The sequence below is a fragment of the Aulonocara stuartgranti genome (assembly GCF_965226115.1).
Source record: "Aulonocara stuartgranti genome assembly, chromosome: 1".
NCBI classification, from domain to species: Eukaryota; Metazoa; Chordata; class Actinopteri; order Cichliformes; family Cichlidae; genus Aulonocara; species Aulonocara stuartgranti.
In genome coordinates, this window is record NC_138939.1 from 24,746,396 (window position 1) to 24,764,566 (window position 18,171).

Consider the following 18,171-nt stretch of genomic DNA (forward strand, 5'->3'; position numbering starts at 1 on the left):
CAGTTGCAACAAATGTTAAAAAGGGATCCCCTTTTTCTGCTCCAGGGGTTTCAGGACAAATGCTCAGTGCTTATAGCGCACTGTGGCATTGTGGCGGTATGTTTCAGTTTGTAACACATTAATTGGACTGCTAACCATGGGAGTGCACGGACTGTGGAGGCTATTGGAGAGCACAGGGAAACCCATCAACCCCGAGACACTGGAGGGAAAGATCCTTGCTGTTGGTATCCTCAGTTAGAAATGCTGTATTTATCTTTGATCTGTCCACCATTATTTGCTTCTTCTGTCTCAGCAGTGTGTAGGTTTTACTAACTTCAGTCATAGCAGAAACCTTAACCAGAGCCCCCCTCAGACATCAGTATATGGCTGAACCAGGCGGTGAAAGGGGTGAGGGACCGTGAAGGCAACAGCGTCCAGAACGCCCACCTGCTCACTCTCTTCCACCGCATCTGTAAGCTACTCTTCTTCCGCATCAGGCCAGTCTTTGTGTTTGATGGGGATGCACCGCTGCTGAAGAAGCAGACCCTTGTAAGTCTGTGTGCCCGCGTGCATGCGTTTGTGTAGCAGGCAAGCGATTCCTGCTTAGCGTCTTCATTTTAACCTTGTTTTCCTCCTGCAGGCTCTGAGGAGGCAAAGGAAGGAGGAGCTGACTCGCGAGTCCAGAAACACCAATGAGAAACTGCTCAAAACATTCTTGAAGAGACAGGCTATCAAAGCTGCACTTGGAGACCACAGGTGAGGGACAGAGGGAGCATCCCTAAACCAGCAGTAAATAGTTCCTCCCATGTTTACCCTCCTATTCTTCAATGACATCAACAAAATAAAAATACCTCTGCTCTCCTTCTGGAGTCATTATAGTGTCAGGGCTTTGGCCTGAAATTAACGCACATTTCTTTCCTACTTCCCAGTAAGGAACCTCTCCCCAGCCTCTCCAGCGTGAGGAGAAATGAGGTGGATGACATGTATGTTCTTCCAGCACTGCCACCCGCAGAGGAGAAAGCCAAAAGCAGGTTACTGTTCACTTGCTTGCATACATAAGTTAGTCAGAATCCATGCAGGGTCTTTTCTGGGTAAACGGAATGCTGAAAAGCTCTTTTCCTCCACATGTGTGGACATGCCAGGAGGGTCAGGTGCTTTGTGAAAGCAAATGGCTTCATATCCACGACTAGAAACTTTTTGTTTTCTTGCCCTCTTCTCTCAGATAACCAAACAGTTCATATGAACCAAGGAGCAATTAGTAAAATGCATGGTTGTCTTTATTTAGTGCCATATCAAACATAGTGTGCAATAACAAACATCTGAATGTTTTCCTGTTGCACTTACAGCTCAGAGGAGGAGGAGGAAGAACGAGAGGAGGAGGAGGAAATGGTTGATAGTTATTACATGTATCAGGTAAAATGGTGTCATTGCACTCTGAAAGTGCACCAAATTGGTATCCTCTCCCCAAAATGTTAACATATTTTTGCAATTTTTCCTTTACAAGCTCTTCTTTATATATCCAGTAAAATTCATCGCCTTGTGTCTCTGTTCACATATGGGTAACTGTCTTTACGTTTATTGTATAACTGTCCTCACTGACTAAAGTGAGTTTGTTCTTCATGTCTCAGGGAGACATGTGTGAAGACCCCAACTCAATGGACATCAACTCAGAGGACTTTGCCAGCCTGCCTCCTGAAATGAAACATGAGATCCTCAAAGACATGAAAGAGTTTTCTAAAAGACGGCGGACCATGTTTCACAAACCTCCAGAGGTACATCTCACTCTCAGGCTACAGTTATTGCTAAGGCTTTTTTATTTTTAAATGTTTTAAAATGGAAATAGTTTGGTCTGGATAACTCCTCACTCATGCTTCAGTGTCTCCTGACGCTTCTTCACTCTCTCAGCGGTCCGGAGACTTTTCACAGTACCAGCTGGCTGGCCTGCTGCAGAGGAACCGGCTGAACCAGCGTCTGGAGGGTGTGGAGAAGGAGATGAACCACCGGAGCGCAGGCAGTGCTCCAGATGTCTGCCAGCAGGACGGAGCTCAGCAAAGCGTGGAGGCACAGCGGCTGGTTTCAGAAGACCATTCTCACTATATCCTTATCAAAGGTGAGGCAGTCAGTGGATTGTTGCACTACTGTCTGGAAAATAGATAATCAGTGCTACAGATTTCTTTTCCGAATCACATTTAAATGTCTGAACATTTAAAAGGTTCATTGGAAGACAAGTAATGTTCATATAAGTTCATATTTTAAACAGTTTTTTGTTCAAAAACATCATGATGTAGTTCTTTTTATCAGATTTTTATTGGTGGATCATTGTGTTTTACTTTTCTTTTGACATATCAGAATGCTGAAATGAAAAAGTACAAGCTTGCCTCTGTGTTAGTTTATAAAACTGCACTCCACTTTACCTTCATAGGCACCAAAAAGAGTGAGACAGCCCCCGAGAGCCAACCTGCAGCTGCACCCTGGGCTGGGAGCTCCCTGTCAGGCTGTCAAAGACGGCCCAAAGACAAACCTGAGCCTCTTTGGCGTCCTGTCTGTGAGGAAGAAGATAAAGCGCAAGCTACCTCCTCAGGCGACTCCAAACCCTCAGCATCAAAACCGTCTGATGGAGACGCCTCACCGCCCTCACCTCGGACATTCAGAGCTATCCAGGCTGCGATTAACGACAGCTCCGACGAGGAGAAGTCCGACCGGGTTAAGACGGATGGTGGCAGCATGTCTCCACGCACACTGCTGGCAATCCAACAGGTTCTGGCTGAAGATGAAGGTGGAGCTGCTGAATTTAAGAGTAGCTCGCCCACCAATCAAACAAATATTCATCATCGTGCCCCAAGAGCGGTCACCAGCAGCTCGGAGGAAGAGGCCAAACCTTCACTCAAAGAAAAAGGCCTTGATATGAAGCTCACGGGGCAAAGTTTACGTGACAAAGACAGGTTGTTAGATAGCAGCTCTGAAGACGAGATGGAAGAATTGATTGGCGAGAGAAATAAAGCACTTCGATTAGCAGCAAAGGAGATCAGCTCAGAAGATAAGATGAGGAAAGCAGAGCTGTCTGAGGATATAAAGACAAGCTGTCGGGCACGAGTGGAGAAACAAGAACAAGTTAATAGACGAGAACCAGAGCGCACACCTCAGGATGCTGCTGCTGCTGCAAACAGTCAAAACCCAGTATCTACAAACCTCTCTCCTCAGCTCTCTGGAAGACCCACCGCACTCTTAGAGCAGTTCACCGAAGCTCCAGAGAAAAATGGATCTGAAGTGAAATCAGAGAGCAGCGAGGAAAGCGAGTCAGAAGGTACAGTAATGGTGTCTTTCACATTGCAGTCATTCAAAATGTGTTAAATCTGTAGTGTGTTTGTGCTTCCAGATGTCAGATTTACAGGTTTAAATAAGCAGAGGGTTTTACATTTTAATATAAAATTTTGAACTGAGACGTGTTGGTTTCTGAAAAGCCTGACTTCTCAGAACAAAACCGATCACTGTATGGATAATATAATAACAGGGATGCATATAGGACGTCAAATAGACATCCTGCAAATTGGTCCTGTGCCTTGGGTAAAGATTAAATTATCTAGCTTACAGAGTAGGTTCAGTCATCAAGGAAAACCAGTCGCTTAATGTTGTATTAACCAGATTTTAAAGTGTAATTATGCCAGTTACCCCATGCTTGGTCTAACAGCGTTAGTGTTTGTTCAGGTCGTGCAGCCCTGATGCATCAGCAAAAGCCAGATGGTGGCCCAGCTGATCTAGTTGGTAAATCTGCCATAAGGCACATTATTAAGCCGCCTTTGCTTGCCGACACTTTATTAGGTGTCTGCTGCAAGCCGCTTTGCGACCCAGCCTGATCCTCTATTGTTGTTGATGCTTTCCACATATACGCGTGGTCCCAGAACATATCAGTCACTGCAGTTAGAAATAACGCCACATTTTCTCTTATGGGAATGCAAAGGTCATCTCAGTCTGCTCTTTCCCTGTTTTCTCAGAGAGCTTCATTGAGGTCTCAGAAGACGACTCAAAAGAGGAGACTGCAGATGATTCCCTCGTGATAACTGGAGAGAAAGCACATCCAGATAAAGTCCATAAAGATGACGCAAAGGAAGAAGGAAACTCAGAGGAAAGTTTAGCAGAAATTTCCTCAACTGTTGCGCTGAACTCAGAGGAAGAAGCAGAAACAAAGGCACAGAATGAGATGAAAGAGCAAACGGAGACAGAATCCAGATCAGCTCCAGCCATCAATGAATGGGAACACTTTGATGTTGTAAGTTTCTGTAATTCTGCAGTTTACTGATCTCTGATAGACAGAAAATTAGTCATCTTGATGATTCATTAGTACTCAAGCGGTACTACAAATATAGTCACACGTGGCCTACTTTCTTCTAAGACGTAAAATAATTCTTCTTTTTTCTTCTTATGTGAAACTAAGGGCTCATTTTTGGGCTCTTCAGTGCTGAAATTTTCAGAAGACTGGTATCCTTTTGATATTTTAACAGAGAACTACTCAGATCATACTGATCACTTCAGATCAAACTGTCAGATCATTAAAAAAAGGAATTATTATGATGGGCATATCCCCAAACCCAGTCCATTAATTTGAGATGGTCGTGTAAGTAAGTTTTACCGAACTGGTGTTGATTTGTCTCCTGAGGAAAGACCAGATGGTCAGAGAATGCTCAACTAACACCCTTTCGTATTAATATTATTAAGCAAACACTCATTCAGTGAGTCATGACCAAGGTTTTGCAACTCAAAAATAACACGTACGTCATGTCTGTACTTTGATTTCTTATCAGCTATATCCATTACTGTTTGTGAAGAAATGACAGTTTCAGACTTTCTGGTTTATCTATAATTATTTGTTGTTGTTTTGCACGTCAAGCATTCTTCAGCATAAACAGAAACAAGACTATAAGGAGCAGGTTGACATGCAAAAGTGTGTGTTTGTTCTGCAGGATGAGCTGGAGGCCCTGGAAAGCTCCCTGAAGGTGGAGCAGAGCAACCTGAGGGAGCAGAAACAGCAGCAGGAGAGAATGGCCAACACAGTCACCGGGCAGATGTACCTGGAGAGCCAGGTGAGAGAGAAATCACATCAGCACATACAGCCACACGCAGACCGTAAACAAGTATATATGTTTTTTAAAAAGTTGATGTGTACGCTTTAATTAGAAAAAATAGAAACCAGCATGTAAATAGATTAATGCGCTGACAGCGGATCTGACAGATCAGAGCAGGTGTTAACTCCCAGCAGGGATACATTTCCCAGCATCACCTCTGCCAGACATTCCCAGAGTCATTGCTACCTCACAGTCTTTGCTGTGTGTCTGCTGGCTCGCTCACACCCCTGAAAGCCAAATGCTGTCAGCATTTTCTCCTTCATAAAATTCACACTGAGGTAAAAGCTCAGTGTGTGCGATCTGTTTTTAATCCTGTCAGCTGCTCCTGTAATCAGCTGCTAAGAGCAGAAGTACCTCTCAGATGACCACGGAAACATCCGCAGCCTGTTGAGCTGAAAGGGTTGTAATTTTAAGATCAGAGTCTTTTAACACATCTCGGGACATAATGAGACCTAAACCCCTAAACGCCCACTCTGATACTGAGAACGCTCTACATCATCTTATTGTACTTTGTGAGTAATGACCGTTTGAAACCAGGAGCTGCTGCGGCTGTTCGGCGTCCCATATCTGGTGGCTCCGATGGAGGCCGAGGCTCAGTGTGCGGCGCTCGATTGGGCCGACCACACGCACGGGACCATTACAGACGACTCGGACGTGTGGCTCTTTGGAGGACGTCACGTTTACAAGAACTTCTTCAGCCAGGACAAATATGTCGAACATTACCAGCACAGCGACCTGCAGAGCCAGCTCAGTCAGTGAATGTGTGTGTGTGTGTGTGTGTGTGCGTGTGTGTGTGTGTGTGTGTGTGTGTGTGTGTGTGTGTGTGTGTGTGTGTGTGTGTGTGTGTGTGTGTGTGTGTGTGTGGGGTTATATGAAAAAATATATATCAAAGGATGGAATTCAAGCCTGCTTCCAATCAAATGTATTAAATCTACATACATGATTGCTGTGGAAACACAACAATCATGTTCTTTCATGGGCACATTATAGTTATTTTCTCTTAAACCAGCACACTGACCCACATGGCTCCGTGCATGGTTGATTTAGTTTTATTGGTGGTTGCAGCTGCAATGGTGTCATATTTATGGGAGTGTTGTAATAGTGCTAAGATGGCACATCACAACAGGAATTTCATAAGCTAATATTGTACATATGAGGGAGAGGTGTTTGTGTAACAGGCTGTCAGCACAGTCTTATTGCTTAGAGTGTTGTCCTTTTCTTTATTTTTCCTGTTTACTTAACAACCTGTAATCTCGCCTCCGTCAGGTCTGGACAGGACTAAAATGATAAATCTGGCTTACCTGCTTGGAAGTGACTACACGGAGGGTGTGCCAGGGGTCGGCTACGTGACTGGCATGGAGATACTGAATGAGTTTCCAGGACCAGGCCTGGAGCCACTGATACAGTTCAGGTGGGTGAGATTGCTTCTGTGTGCAAGAGACAAAGACAACAATCAGTACTGGATGTCTGTGATCTTTTGGACTCAGGTGGATGAATTAAAGAGTCTGATAGCAACAGGAAGAAATGACCTCCTGTAATGTTCCCTCAGAAAGCGAGGTTGAAGGAACCTGTTTCTGAAACTGCTCTTCAGATTGTCCAGTGTGTTAGGGAGGGGGTGGGAGTCATTGGAGTCAAACATGTCCCTGTGCCAATTTTTATTTTTTCAAGCATGCTGCCACCATCAAATTCAAATTGAGCCAATATTTTTCTCATTTTTTTAATGTTCTACTGTGAATAATGTTATTATATAAGATTTGCAAATCATTGCATTTTTTTTTTTTTTTGCATTTACATATTTTTTAGGATTGGGGTTGTGTGCTAAAAAACACCATGAGTAAATATAAATGTTATTTCTGCATTGAGCTTTCTTTCTTATTGTTGTTGCCTTTGTTCTTTTCTTTTTTTTAATTTAACTGTAGTAACTGGTGGTCAGAGGCTCAAGAGAAAAAGCACCTGGCGTCTGATCCTCGGGACACAAAAGTTAAGAAGAAGCTGAGGGATCTGAAACTGCAGCCTGGTTTCCCCAACCCTGTGGTGGCTCAGGCTTACCTGCACCCCACTATTGACCAGTCAGGCAGCTCCTTCAGCTGGGGACGTCCACAGCTGGACATGATCAAAGAATATCCTTTCTCTGTTTGTGGGAATGTGTTTGCCTGCTTTTCCTGAACGTATGAATATTTCTTAACAAGCGCTTTACATTCTGCCTGAGTCGTTTTGGCTGGAGCAGTCGGAAAACAGAGGAGACTCTTCAGCCTGTGATCAAGCAGCTCAACACCCAGCAGGTAACCAGGTTACATCCACATGTGAGCATGTCAAAGCAACAATAACCTGGCACGGAGGCCAATGTCAAAAAAGGAGAGAAAGGCGCACACCTTTGAAAATGCAAGACAAAATCTTTGTGTTTTTTTTTTCCACATGTAAACAGTTTCTTGAAGTCTTCACTCAGGAAGCAGCTTCTCCAAAGATCAGTTTTCAGTAACCTCAAGTGAGAAGAAATTTAGTGATAGGCTAAACATAATGGTTGAATATTTGCAAGTTAAAAGTAATGAGTAAACAGTTAAATGGTTAGCTGAAGGCGATCAATTGTAATGGGTAGCTAGAAGGAAAAATACATTTCAGATTACAAGCTTGTCAGTGGTGTTCCCCAGGGCTCTGTCTTAGGGCCCTTTCTCTAAAATGCATATCAACAATTTTATTCATACTGTGATTTTGTTATTTAATTGATTTTAAGGTGTCCCAGAATGTTTTGAAACAAAAATAAAATTTATTATTATTGTTAAACACATTAAATGGCCATAAAATGGCTAAAATGTTTAGCTAAATGTTAAGCTAAAACCTAAAGATACAATAAACAGTGCAGATAGTTGGTTATAATTTGGCATGTTATCAAAATGTTAGCTTAGCTAAGATAGGTTAACTAAAATAAATAATTGCCTAAATGTTTTATTAGCTAACGATTATTGATTGCTGACATAGCAGGAATCAGAATAATGAACGGTTACATATTGAGCTAAGAGCAGTAAGCACGCTAGCATTAGTTAAGTCTTAGTCTTAAACAGTACTATTATGCTGTAAATTCAAACCCGTGCATATCAAACAACCACCTGGGTCTCAGGGGTTAAATGTCTCCAGTTAGATTGTGTAACTTTTGAAAAATCAATAATAGAAACAATAAATTAAACTGGCTTGTAGCCTTCTATCGTTCATGTCTTGTCTGCTTTGGTTTAGACTCAGCTGCGGATAGACTCGTTCTTCCGCATGGAGCAACGTGAGAAGCAGGCGATCCGCAGTCAGCGACTCCGCCGAGCGGTCACCTGCTTGAAGCGAAAAGAGAGGGAAGGAGGAGCCGAGGAGGAAGAGGACGACAGTGAGGACGATACGCATTCCCTGTCTAAGTCTAAGAAAGGGAGTCAGGATAAAGGAGGAGAGGAGAAAGATGTGAGGAGATCTGTGGCAGGAGGAGGCTTTTTAGGGTCAGAGATGACTGATGAATCTCCTCTTACAGCTCTCAGAGATAGCAGTAGCACCAGTCATGACTCCCTCTCAGTAAAGTCTGTTCCTCAGTCTAATAAAACTCCACCTAAGAGAACCAGGATGAGCAGCAGCAGCTCTGGTGAGGACAGCGACGGTGGTCCTGGAGTTGCTATGGTTACAGCCCGATCTGTGTTCGAGGGGAGCCGGAGAGGACGCGGAGCGAAAAGCACGAGAGGGAGAGGAAGCATGAGAGGAAAAGGCAGGGGGAAGAAGACATGAGGACTTTGATATGTACTCCCAAATGTCTGACGTTTACATGTCTGATAAACTCAGGGTTTCCATTTTATGAAACATGAATTTTGTTAAAAACTGCTATGAACTATTAATAGAAAATTATTTTCCTGCTTGTAGATGTTTGTGTGACCACAATGAGTTCATTTTGCATTAAATTTTTGAGATGTGGTACATGTTCACCTGTCATTTGTCGCCCTCGTGTGTCAATGAAACTGAGACAGATGCAGGTTTTCAAACTCCTTCTTTCAGGTCTTATTTCAGCTTCTTTTTATCCGCGCTATCACTTCTACCTACCCTGACTTGAAAAAACAAACACGTTTAAACTTTTGCACAGATGAGAAAGAAACTTCACAATCTTGCAAGTTAAATTGTTGGAATAAGATCAAAGATTTCTATTCCACTTCCCTCTCCAGCTCCGGTTCAGCAGCCGGCGGTGCAGCTGTTGCTGTCAGTCACTGTTACTGCTTCATGCACTTTGAGTTTAAGCATGCCCAGAAAGAGCTTGAGATATCGGGTACAGTGAGCCTCGGTGTGGGAGTCCTGGACAAGAAATTGGAAAACACTTTGTTTGTGTGAAACTTAAAACCACCGAAGGCAATCGTTAACAATCCTAGGGATCAGGATCCACAGTGACCCAAATTCAAAAGACTTCAGCCTTGATTATAAACCAAGGACTGCTTTGGCTGCTATCAGATCTCCTGCGTTGGACGTTCCTGTCCTGTTTCTTCCCTTAGTCATGGAGACACAGCAACCCAAGACCATGGATGATCCCAAAAACAGACACAAAGGTGAGTCATTAAAAAAAACATATAGAGAATACATGATAAATGCTGGCATTGTGGCACCGAGTATGAATCTGATATCAGACCGTGCAAGAAGTGTGGCTCTGCTGATAGATCTGCTTACTATTTACGCACACAGAGCTCTAAATTGAGCTCTCCCTGTTCTCACTCAACCTTTGCATTGTGGCTCGGTGGGCTCCCCTGACCTTTTCTCTAAAGTAGCATTGCATAACTGAAGTTGTGGGTCAGACGCTCTGAATAGATGTGACTCACCGGCTGGAGTTACAAACAAATGCAGCAGGATCAGAGAGGCATTATGAGCTGAGATGCTAAAAGTACAAAAAAACCTCCAGTACTTCAGCAGTTCTGCTTATTGTTGTATTATTGCCTGTGAGATGAAAGTGTAGGATTTCTGCTCCCACTCTGCCACAGTGTTGCACACATAGAACAGCCATCCTGTGCTGGAGCTTCTACAGTTCTGTAGTGAATAAAAGATGGAGCAGTTGGCTTATGTTTTTGTGTGTGTGTGTGTGTGTGTGTGTGTGTGTGTGTGTGTGTGTGTGTGTGTGTGTGTGTGTCATTGGAGAAAAGAAAGGTTTAAATATATTGTAATTCAAGTGATTTTGTTCTGTCCCTTGGCTTTCATTTCATGGGTTAGAAAATGTGTAATGTGTAACATGGGATTTCAGGTCACGGGCCTAAAGCGGATACATCTAAGAGTAATTTGTGTCAAAGACCAGTCACAACAAAAAACAAACACACTGGAAATGACAAAAAAATAGACCTCACAGCAGCCTTATTTCCATAGAAGAGGATGTTGCAACACATGGTCAGATGAACCGGTGACCTTTAACAAAACTAGCATTTCCTGGAGGGTACTGTCCAGCACAGTGCTGCCTTTGCAGTCTTGATCCCTGCGCACAGAGATTTCTCCAGATTTCAGACTTTTTTTTTGATAATATTATGTTGCAGGTGATGAGATATGAGAAGTCCTCACAATTTTATGTTAGGAACATTAATCTGAAATTTGCACACTTGCCAATCAGTGATCGGCCCGTCTTTACTTCTTTTCTAAGAAAGTTTCTAACATGTTGCAAATTCACCTAATTAGTCGCAAAATGTCCCACCATCTATTTCTTATTAGTACCACTTGCTTTTCCAGCCTTTCGTTGCCTCCATTCACACTTTTCTGAGACGTGATGCTGCTTTCTACGGTACGGTACGGAGCCCCGCAAGGGACATGGGAGAAAAAGAATTAAGCCGGACTTTTGTGAGATCTCGCAAAACTAACTCGGGATCTCGCAAAGGTTTTGCGAGATCTCGCAAAAGTTCATCGTAATTTTTTTTCTCCCATGTCCCTTGCGGGGCTCCGTACCGTAGCTTTCAAATTCAAAATTAGCTCATATTTTTCATGGAATAGTTCAATGTTACTAAAAAAAACATTAAAATGTTTTCTATGTTCTACTGTGAATATAATATGAGTTTGGGGGATTTTTACAAAGCATTTAATCTTTTTTGGAATTGCTGTTGTAATCCCAGTGAAGAAAGACACATGAGATCAGAGAATTTACCTAAAATTTGTCCATCATGTCTGATGATCCTGCTTTCCCTTACTGTGAAGTATCTCTATATAAACACAGTTAATATGATACCTGCCTCTTCTGTAGATGCCTGCAAAGCAGGTTCTGCTGTGGATGCAGAACTAGCCAGCGCCATAATGGCACGGCAGTTTCACCCGCCTGTTACTGGTCCCGAGGTCTGGGAGGGATACGTCTTTTCTGGTCTGGAGATCCTCATCAAAGAGTCCACAGACCTCTATGGAGCTGTGCTCTGGCCCTCAGTGAGCCCAAAAATTGTCCTTGAGTTTAGATGTGATGTATGCTCATAATTTTGATCCCTGTCACTTAAAAAATATATACTTGGTTCCCTCTAACAGGCCATGGTGCTCTGTCACTTCTTGGAGAACAACCAAGACAAATACAACCTGCTGGACAAAAATGTGATCGAACTGGGAGCTGGAACTGGGCTTGTTACCATCGTGTCCAGCCTGTTAGGTACTCACACAAGCCAGTGATTAGATTTAATCTTGTTAAGTTATTTTTCTCTTCCTCCATAGTTATTCCTCAATTTTACTTTTACTGTCTCTCCAGGTGCTAAGGTGACCTCCACTGACCTACCTGATGTGTTGGGGAATCTCCAGTACAATGTGACGCGTAACACCAAGGGCCGGTGCAAGTACACCCCTCTAGTGGGTTTTATATTTTAAAGCGTCACATTCAGGAGTATCACCATAAGAGTTAAAGATTGAAAGTGTGTGTGTAAATCAACCCACCCACCTCTGCTTTCAGGTCACTGAGCTGATCTGGGGTCAGGAGTTGGATCAGCGTTTCCCATGTGCCACTCATCGCTTCGACTACATCCTGGCAGCTGACGTGGTGTACGCCCACCCTTACCTACAGGAGCTGATGGACACCTTTGAATACCTGTGCCAGGAAAACACTCAGATCTTGTGGGCTATGCGTTTCCGCCTGGATCCGGAGAACAGCTTCGTGGATCGCTTCCGGCAGTGTTTTCACTTAGAGGAGCTGTACGACCTTCCCAGTCTGAGTATCAAGCTGTACCGAGCCTGGAGGAGGGACAGCACGACCAAGGACCTCAGAGAGGCTGCTAAACACTGAAGGAACTGGATGGGTTTACTGTGTGTGTTTGTGTTTTTGCTCAGTCGAGCCTCTGAGGGTCACGTTGCTCATATCCAGTCTTCTCACAGCACTGGTGATGTGGGAAATAATGTTTCTGACAACCCAGAGATTTTCAATAAGAGGTCTTTTGCTATGTGACTTCATGTGTGCAGTGCGATCAGGTTTTATCACTGCTGGAAGGACTGGAGAAGCACACATCTGTGTCTCGGACTGTTTAAAGGTTAATAAAATTACACACACTAATGGTTCTTGTATAAAATATCTTCTGGGGACCATGAGGAAGGGGGATGCAACTTGTTCTCTATCACCATCCTCGGGTCAGGCTTTATATTTTTGGGATTAAATGATAGAAAACTGCAACCTTTACCTCCTTTTTTTGTTTTTGTTTTTAATGTTTTCTATTTTAAACTTTTTTAGATTGAAAATTAGCTGCTATGAAAGTTATTTCTTTGAAAATTTAAATAAAAATATGAACTCATCAAGACTATATGAAAGGGGCTGCACCTTGTGTGTGTGTGAGACTGCAAACAAGCCAAGGTGGTTCTACAGGCCTCAGCTGGCACGTTTAATGTTGAAGTTCATGAAAGTACAATTTAAAAAAGACTGAAGAAGTATGCTTGGAAGAACTGCAGGAGAAAGCCTCTTCATGATAACATAGCTTAGGTTTGCAAAATTGGGTATGAACGATGTCCTTTGAACAGATGAAACCAAGGTGTGTACCCGTAGGTAAGTCCAATAACCACTTGTTACAACCAGCATATGCAAAAGAGCATCTCTGAATGCACAGCACATCAAACCTCGAAGCAGTGGAAAATCACACTGAGTGCCACTCCTGTCAGCTAAGAACAGGAAACTGAGTCTACAATTTGCAGGGGCTCTCCAAAATTGGGCAACAGAAGAAAAATGTTGCCTGGTTTGATGAGTTGCATTTCTGCTGGATGGTGAGAATGAGAATTTGGCATGAACAGCATTGGAGCATGGTCTTGTATCAGGCTGGTGGTGGTGATTCTGGGTTCTTCTCCTGCACCCAAAAACATTAAATATTAAACTTTAAACTTTTTTTTTATTTTTTTAAGTTTACAGTGAATTGCAGGTAATTTTTCACCAGCAAACAACTTCAGGAGGTCAAATGAAAGATCACAACCATACTGGGCAGTACATACTAGGCACACATTTTTTTGTGCTTTGGAAACTCCCCAATGAGCCTTATTAGCTGCTTTGGAAAAGGAAGGTTCCCGTCACTTTCTATTCATGTGACCTATAAAATCTGATGCCTAATTTTTGATTCCAAATCTTCCGACACATCTTGGCTCATTTCTGTCCGGTCGTTCCTCTTCTTTCTGCCAGCTCAGAGCATATGCGCAGTTTGGCTGCGGAGGTAGAGGAGAGGTGAAGATCTGTTTAACAAAGCAGCTATCTAAGCTGGTGTCAGTAAATGTCACAGCCACCATTAAGAAAAACAAATACTCAACAGCTGAAGATTAATGTGGACTTGTGGTGCCTGTCATCGAGCTTAAAAACTCCCCTCTTTTATCCAAATAAGGCTGCTTGGCATCGGTAGCACAACCGGGCAATGACTTAACCACTGCATGCTTTCTATTAATGTGTCAAAGCATCCCAAGGTCCTGGATGGATTCGTGTTTTAGGATGTGAGTGGATTTAGCTGGACGATAGGTGAAACTGGAGGGTGGGGAGGTGGTACTTCATGCAACTGAGGGTGGTCTAACTGAGGTTTATATTACTGAAGCTTGCTTCTTTTCTCGGGGGCTGATCCTGTTACATCTCTGGTGAAGCAGTTGAGGGCATTGCAGGAAAAGCAGGCACAACATGGACATGTTCCACGTTACACACGTCACTTTTTTAAATAGACGAGACCACATTTTCATCTGCAAAAGCAGGTGATTGCAGGAGACGTGAACGATCAAGAAATAAAAGTGCTGCTTGAGCTTTGACCTCTTGAGGAAACATGGTGATCATCCCTTTAATTACTAATTAAAAGGCGTATACAAAATTATTAAAAGCTTTTTAATGGACATAATGCTGATGTCCTCCATTCAGGCATGTTTCATGTTGTTATTTCTGGTCTCTCTCTTTTTCTTCCTCCTTATGCAGGAGTTACAGTTGTTGACTGCCTAACAGCAGGCATGATTTGAAACAACACAAACTTGGGAGCTCTCTGCCAAGATGCCTTCAAGCCAAGCATAAATTATGTATTGGCCTTGATTCCCCTCTTGGCCCCATGTGTCTCCACTTTTTTTAGACTACTTACTATCGCAATAAACGATACGTGGACTGATTTGAACTCACGGTGGTGTTCAAGTTAATGTAAAGTTATCTCTTAACTTTAAAAGTTAGAAAAATACCAGCTTCTACAGGTTTAACATGAATTCCTAATACATCTGGGTATGGTGTTACAGACCGTGCAGGTTTTTGCAAAGTTCCAGCTTTGAGAAGTCAAAAAGTACCGGTGACAACAAACCCCCCCACCCCACCCTCAGCCTGCTGATATCATTCTGTCTCTCTCTCTCCTTTTGGCTTCCTCTTTGGCTCGTCTTTGTAGCATGTCCGCGTGAGTCTGCTTCTACGTGTGTTCTGCTCTGGGATATTGCTTGTGTTTATTTCTCATGGGTACTGCTCTAAAAATATCACCGTGCCCTTGTGATGATGATGGGTGTGTCCTGGAGGATGCTCTATAACACCTCAGTCCGAGGTCTCTGTGATGCATTCGGGTGGCTCCTGAGATCTTTCTCAAATTTGAAGCTTGCAAAAGGTATGTGAGGCACTTACAATATTTAGAGGATTGTTTAACATACAGTCCTACATGGACTCATGTCTCAGTTAACTGTCTAACATTGCAGAGCATTTTATATGGATACTTTGTCCACAACCTCTCTGGAAGAAACCATGTATATGGGAAGTGAAGAAGAAGAAGAAGATGAGGAGACAAATGGAAGTGAAGAGGAGGACAAAGGTAGGATAACCCTTGGTGGGTTATGTGTTTGATTCAGATCAGATCAGAGTACCTGACATTTAGATCTTTCAGATGATTCGCAAACAGATCAGTCATCTGTAGGGAAGCAGCAGAGACCAGCCTGGGCTCCATGTTTCTTCTACAGAGCTGGGAAAGAGGTGTACAACTATGTCGGCCAGGAGATCATCATTCAAGAGGCTCTGGACTCGTATGCTGGCATGATATGGCCGGCAGTGAGTAGCACTGTTTCCCTGATTTGAAAGCTTGCATGCAATCATTTTCTCTAATATTACCAGCTTCTGTCTTGTATCACAGACCTTCTGTATTTCTTTGACATTTTGATCAAATATTTTTGTGAAGTTTTCAACCACGTTGCATCATCATCATCACTCAGATGGACACAGAAGCTCAGCTAGCTGACTTTGCATCCATGAAATGTGTTTGTGACAACTGTGAAGAAATCTGAAGATTTCACAAGGATTATCTCCACAACAAACTTGGTGAACTCATCAGATAACGCAGTCCATTTGATTGGGTCAAAATTTTAGTTACTTTTTTATGTAAGTGCTTCAAATATTGGCAAGAAATTTGTATTTTAATCACTTACATTAACTGCTGTGAGAAGTGCTGCACTGAAATTTGCGGTACATACAAAACAAATGTCATCAGTACTTCTACTCCTCAACAACTGCAGTAAACACTAAAACAAAAAAACAACCTCACCAGTTCTGGATACCCCTGCCCACAGATTTTTGAGGTTCTTGGCAGGCTGGTTGCTGGAACAAGGGGGTCAGACACATGCTCTGTCCCCCTTGTTCTTCTTGTTGCTGAAAATAATTTTTAATGACTCTGGCTGAATGTTTGAGCTTGCTGCAGAAGGAATATGGGACAGAATCATCGAGAAAGAATGATCCTACTCTGTATTTGAATATAAAGTGCTTAAAATTGATATAGGGAGTCAAAAAAGGATGCTTAGAAAAGTAATGGATATAGAGTCTTGCAGTTCATCGTCCTGCTGCATAACCGAAATGTGTTTTATGGCATGAACTGATTGCTGGACATTCTTCTTCAGGATTTTTCTGGTAGAGAGCAGAATTCATGGTTTTATTCGTTACAGGAAGTTGTCCTGACACTCCAAAGCACTATCACGCTATCACCAGAATGTTTGACTGTTGGTATGATGTTTCTTTTATGAAATTCTGTATCACCTTTAAGGTAACAGGATTCAAATGTTGTAAAAAGTTAAACTTCGGTTGATAGTGGATTTCTCCTTGGAGCTCTCCCATTGATGCCATCTTTGCCCAGTCTCTTTCTTATTGTCAAATCAAGAACTCTGACCTGGACTGAGGCAAGTGTGGCCTGCAGCTCTCGGTTGTTCTGGGGGTGGGGGGCTCCTGAATGAGTCGTTGATGCACTCTTGGGGTAATTTTGGTAGGCTGGCCACCAGAGATGGGCAGTAACGCGTTACTTGTAACGCGTTACTGTAATCTGATTACTTTTTTCAAGTAACGAGTAAAGTAAGGGATTACTATTGCAAAATCGGTAATTAGATTACCGTTACTTTCCCGTAGGAACGCTGCGTTACTGCGTTACTAAAACCGTGATTTTTTTTGCGAGAATGTCTCATGACAGTGACGTAAGCAAGTGCGAAGTTGGTGACAGCAGCTGTGTGCAGATCAACAATGGATAATATATCGAGTGCGGGAGAGAGTATGAGCGTGCAGCGTTTAAAGTGTGGAAGTACTGACCTTACTTTGAGTTTGATTCCATAAAAAGTGACAAAAACATTAGCGTCCATCGTGCGTGGGAAGAAAACTTCTTTTTACAGCGAAAAAAACCCCTAAACTTCCGAGCAAGCACCGAGTAGCTACGACGTGATGGGAAACTCACAGAGACACTCGCGCGGATTCTTCAACTGACCGCAGCACACCTACACCAGGGTAACCCTCCGCATACCCTGCTCCTGCTTTACAGGTGAAAATAGAGCAAAAGGACCGCTGAGTCTTTGACTTTATTTATTTTCTGCTGTGTTTTACTTGCATCTGTTTGAAAGAGTGAGTGAAAACACAAAAAATATTTTATTTTATGTGCTGGAATGTGTAGAAAATAGGTTTAAATGTTAAACTAATTTATTCAAGTCAGAGAATGTTGCATATAATTAAATGTTTTGCTTGATGCATAAAGTTAAAAGATTAAAACTGATAAAACAAGTTAAAAAAAGAGACTTTTCCATTTGATTACATTTTGTATGATGGATTATGTAGAAAAAGTAGAATTGGGCTGAAAGATCTATCACTTTATCACCTCTTCAGGTTGTAAATCGTGTTTTTAAAAAGTAACTAAGTAACTAAGTAACTAAGTAATTAATTACTTTTGAAAATAAGTAATCAGTAAAGTAACGGGATTACTTTTTGGGGGGAGTAATCAGTAATTAGTTACTGATTACTTTTTTCAAGTAACTTGACCAACACTGCTGGCCACTCCTAGGAAGGTTGAGCACTGCTCCGAGTTTTCTCCATTTGTGGATAATGGCTCTCATTGTGGCTCACTGGAGTCCTAAAGCCTTAGAAACAGCTTTGTAACCTTTCCAGTCTGGTAGATGTCAATGTGTTACTTTTTGAGAGGTTTTAGTCTATTTCGCTTTGTCAAACAGGCTGACATTAACTAAATCGAACAGGGTTTGCTAATTATAAAGAGAAGATTAAATATGTACATATGTCCTCAGGGGTTGGCTCTCTGTCATTACCTGGACACTCATCGAGAACAGATCAATCTCGTGGATAAAGCAGTCCTGGAGATCGGAGCAGGAACCGGCCTTGTGTCTGTCGTAGCAGCACTCCTTGGTACATAGG

General features: G+C 42.6%; 3 protein-coding genes and 1 long non-coding RNA gene across 4 annotated transcripts in view; 3 read left to right on the forward strand and 1 right to left on the reverse strand.

Moving 5' to 3' along the window:
- ercc5 (excision repair cross-complementation group 5) lies at positions 1-9,036 on the forward strand. Its single transcript, XM_082539494.1, has 15 exons — positions 1-224; positions 353-528; positions 620-735; positions 909-1,010; positions 1,326-1,392; positions 1,608-1,751; positions 1,885-2,089; positions 2,402-3,283; positions 3,972-4,246; positions 4,938-5,057; positions 5,637-5,850; positions 6,366-6,510; positions 7,019-7,219; positions 7,297-7,381; positions 8,328-9,036. The coding sequence occupies exons 1-15, from the start codon at positions 137-139 to the stop codon at positions 8,850-8,852; spliced, it is 3,345 nt and encodes a 1,114-aa protein (XP_082395620.1). The 5' UTR covers positions 1-136; the 3' UTR covers positions 8,853-9,036.
- On the reverse strand, positions 4,942-18,011 carry LOC309710439. The gene is made up of 4 exons (XR_014277716.1): positions 17,068-18,011; positions 9,048-9,407; positions 6,401-6,526; positions 4,942-5,045 (listed from the first exon to the last, which is right to left on the reverse strand). It is a non-coding gene; the product is annotated as an uncharacterized lncRNA (long non-coding RNA).
- mettl21e (methyltransferase like 21e) lies at positions 9,414-12,753 on the forward strand. Its single transcript, XM_082539787.1, has 5 exons — positions 9,414-9,655; positions 11,317-11,489; positions 11,586-11,703; positions 11,800-11,897; positions 11,998-12,753. Exons 1-5 carry the CDS (start codon positions 9,604-9,606, stop codon positions 12,325-12,327), a joined length of 771 nt encoding a protein of 256 aa, XP_082395913.1. The 5' UTR covers positions 9,414-9,603; the 3' UTR covers positions 12,328-12,753.
- Positions 14,865-18,171, forward strand: part of mettl21ca (methyltransferase 21C, AARS1 lysine a) — a 5,366-nt gene continuing 2,059 nt past the window's right edge. The window contains exons 1-4 of the mRNA XM_082539799.1: positions 14,865-15,118; positions 15,207-15,319; positions 15,392-15,552; positions 18,045-18,162. Coding sequence (XP_082395925.1) covers positions 15,217-15,319; positions 15,392-15,552; positions 18,045-18,162 — 382 coding nt within the window. The 5' untranslated portion in view covers positions 14,865-15,118; positions 15,207-15,216. The remainder of the gene's footprint in view (positions 15,119-15,206; positions 15,320-15,391; positions 15,553-18,044; positions 18,163-18,171) is intronic.

Bases quoted from the DNA above. Each gene is read 5' to 3' on its own strand.
- ercc5 (XM_082539494.1), top strand. From the start codon at position 137: ATGGGAGTGCACGGACTGTGGAGGCTATTGGAGAGCACAGGGAAACCC. The intron at 2,090-2,401 runs GTGAGGCAGTCA...TTACCTTCATAG, and splicing joins TCACTATATCCTTATCAAAG to GCACCAAAAAGAGTGAGACA. The intron at 6,511-7,018 runs GTGGGTGAGATT...ATTTAACTGTAG, and splicing joins GAGCCACTGATACAGTTCAG to TAACTGGTGGTCAGAGGCTC.
- mettl21e (XM_082539787.1), top strand. From the start codon at position 9,604: ATGGAGACACAGCAACCCAAGACCATGGATGATCCCAAAAACAGACAC. The intron at 11,704-11,799 runs GTACTCACACAA...CTGTCTCTCCAG, and splicing joins CATCGTGTCCAGCCTGTTAG to GTGCTAAGGTGACCTCCACT. The intron at 11,898-11,997 runs GTGGGTTTTATA...CTCTGCTTTCAG, and splicing joins GGTGCAAGTACACCCCTCTA to GTCACTGAGCTGATCTGGGG.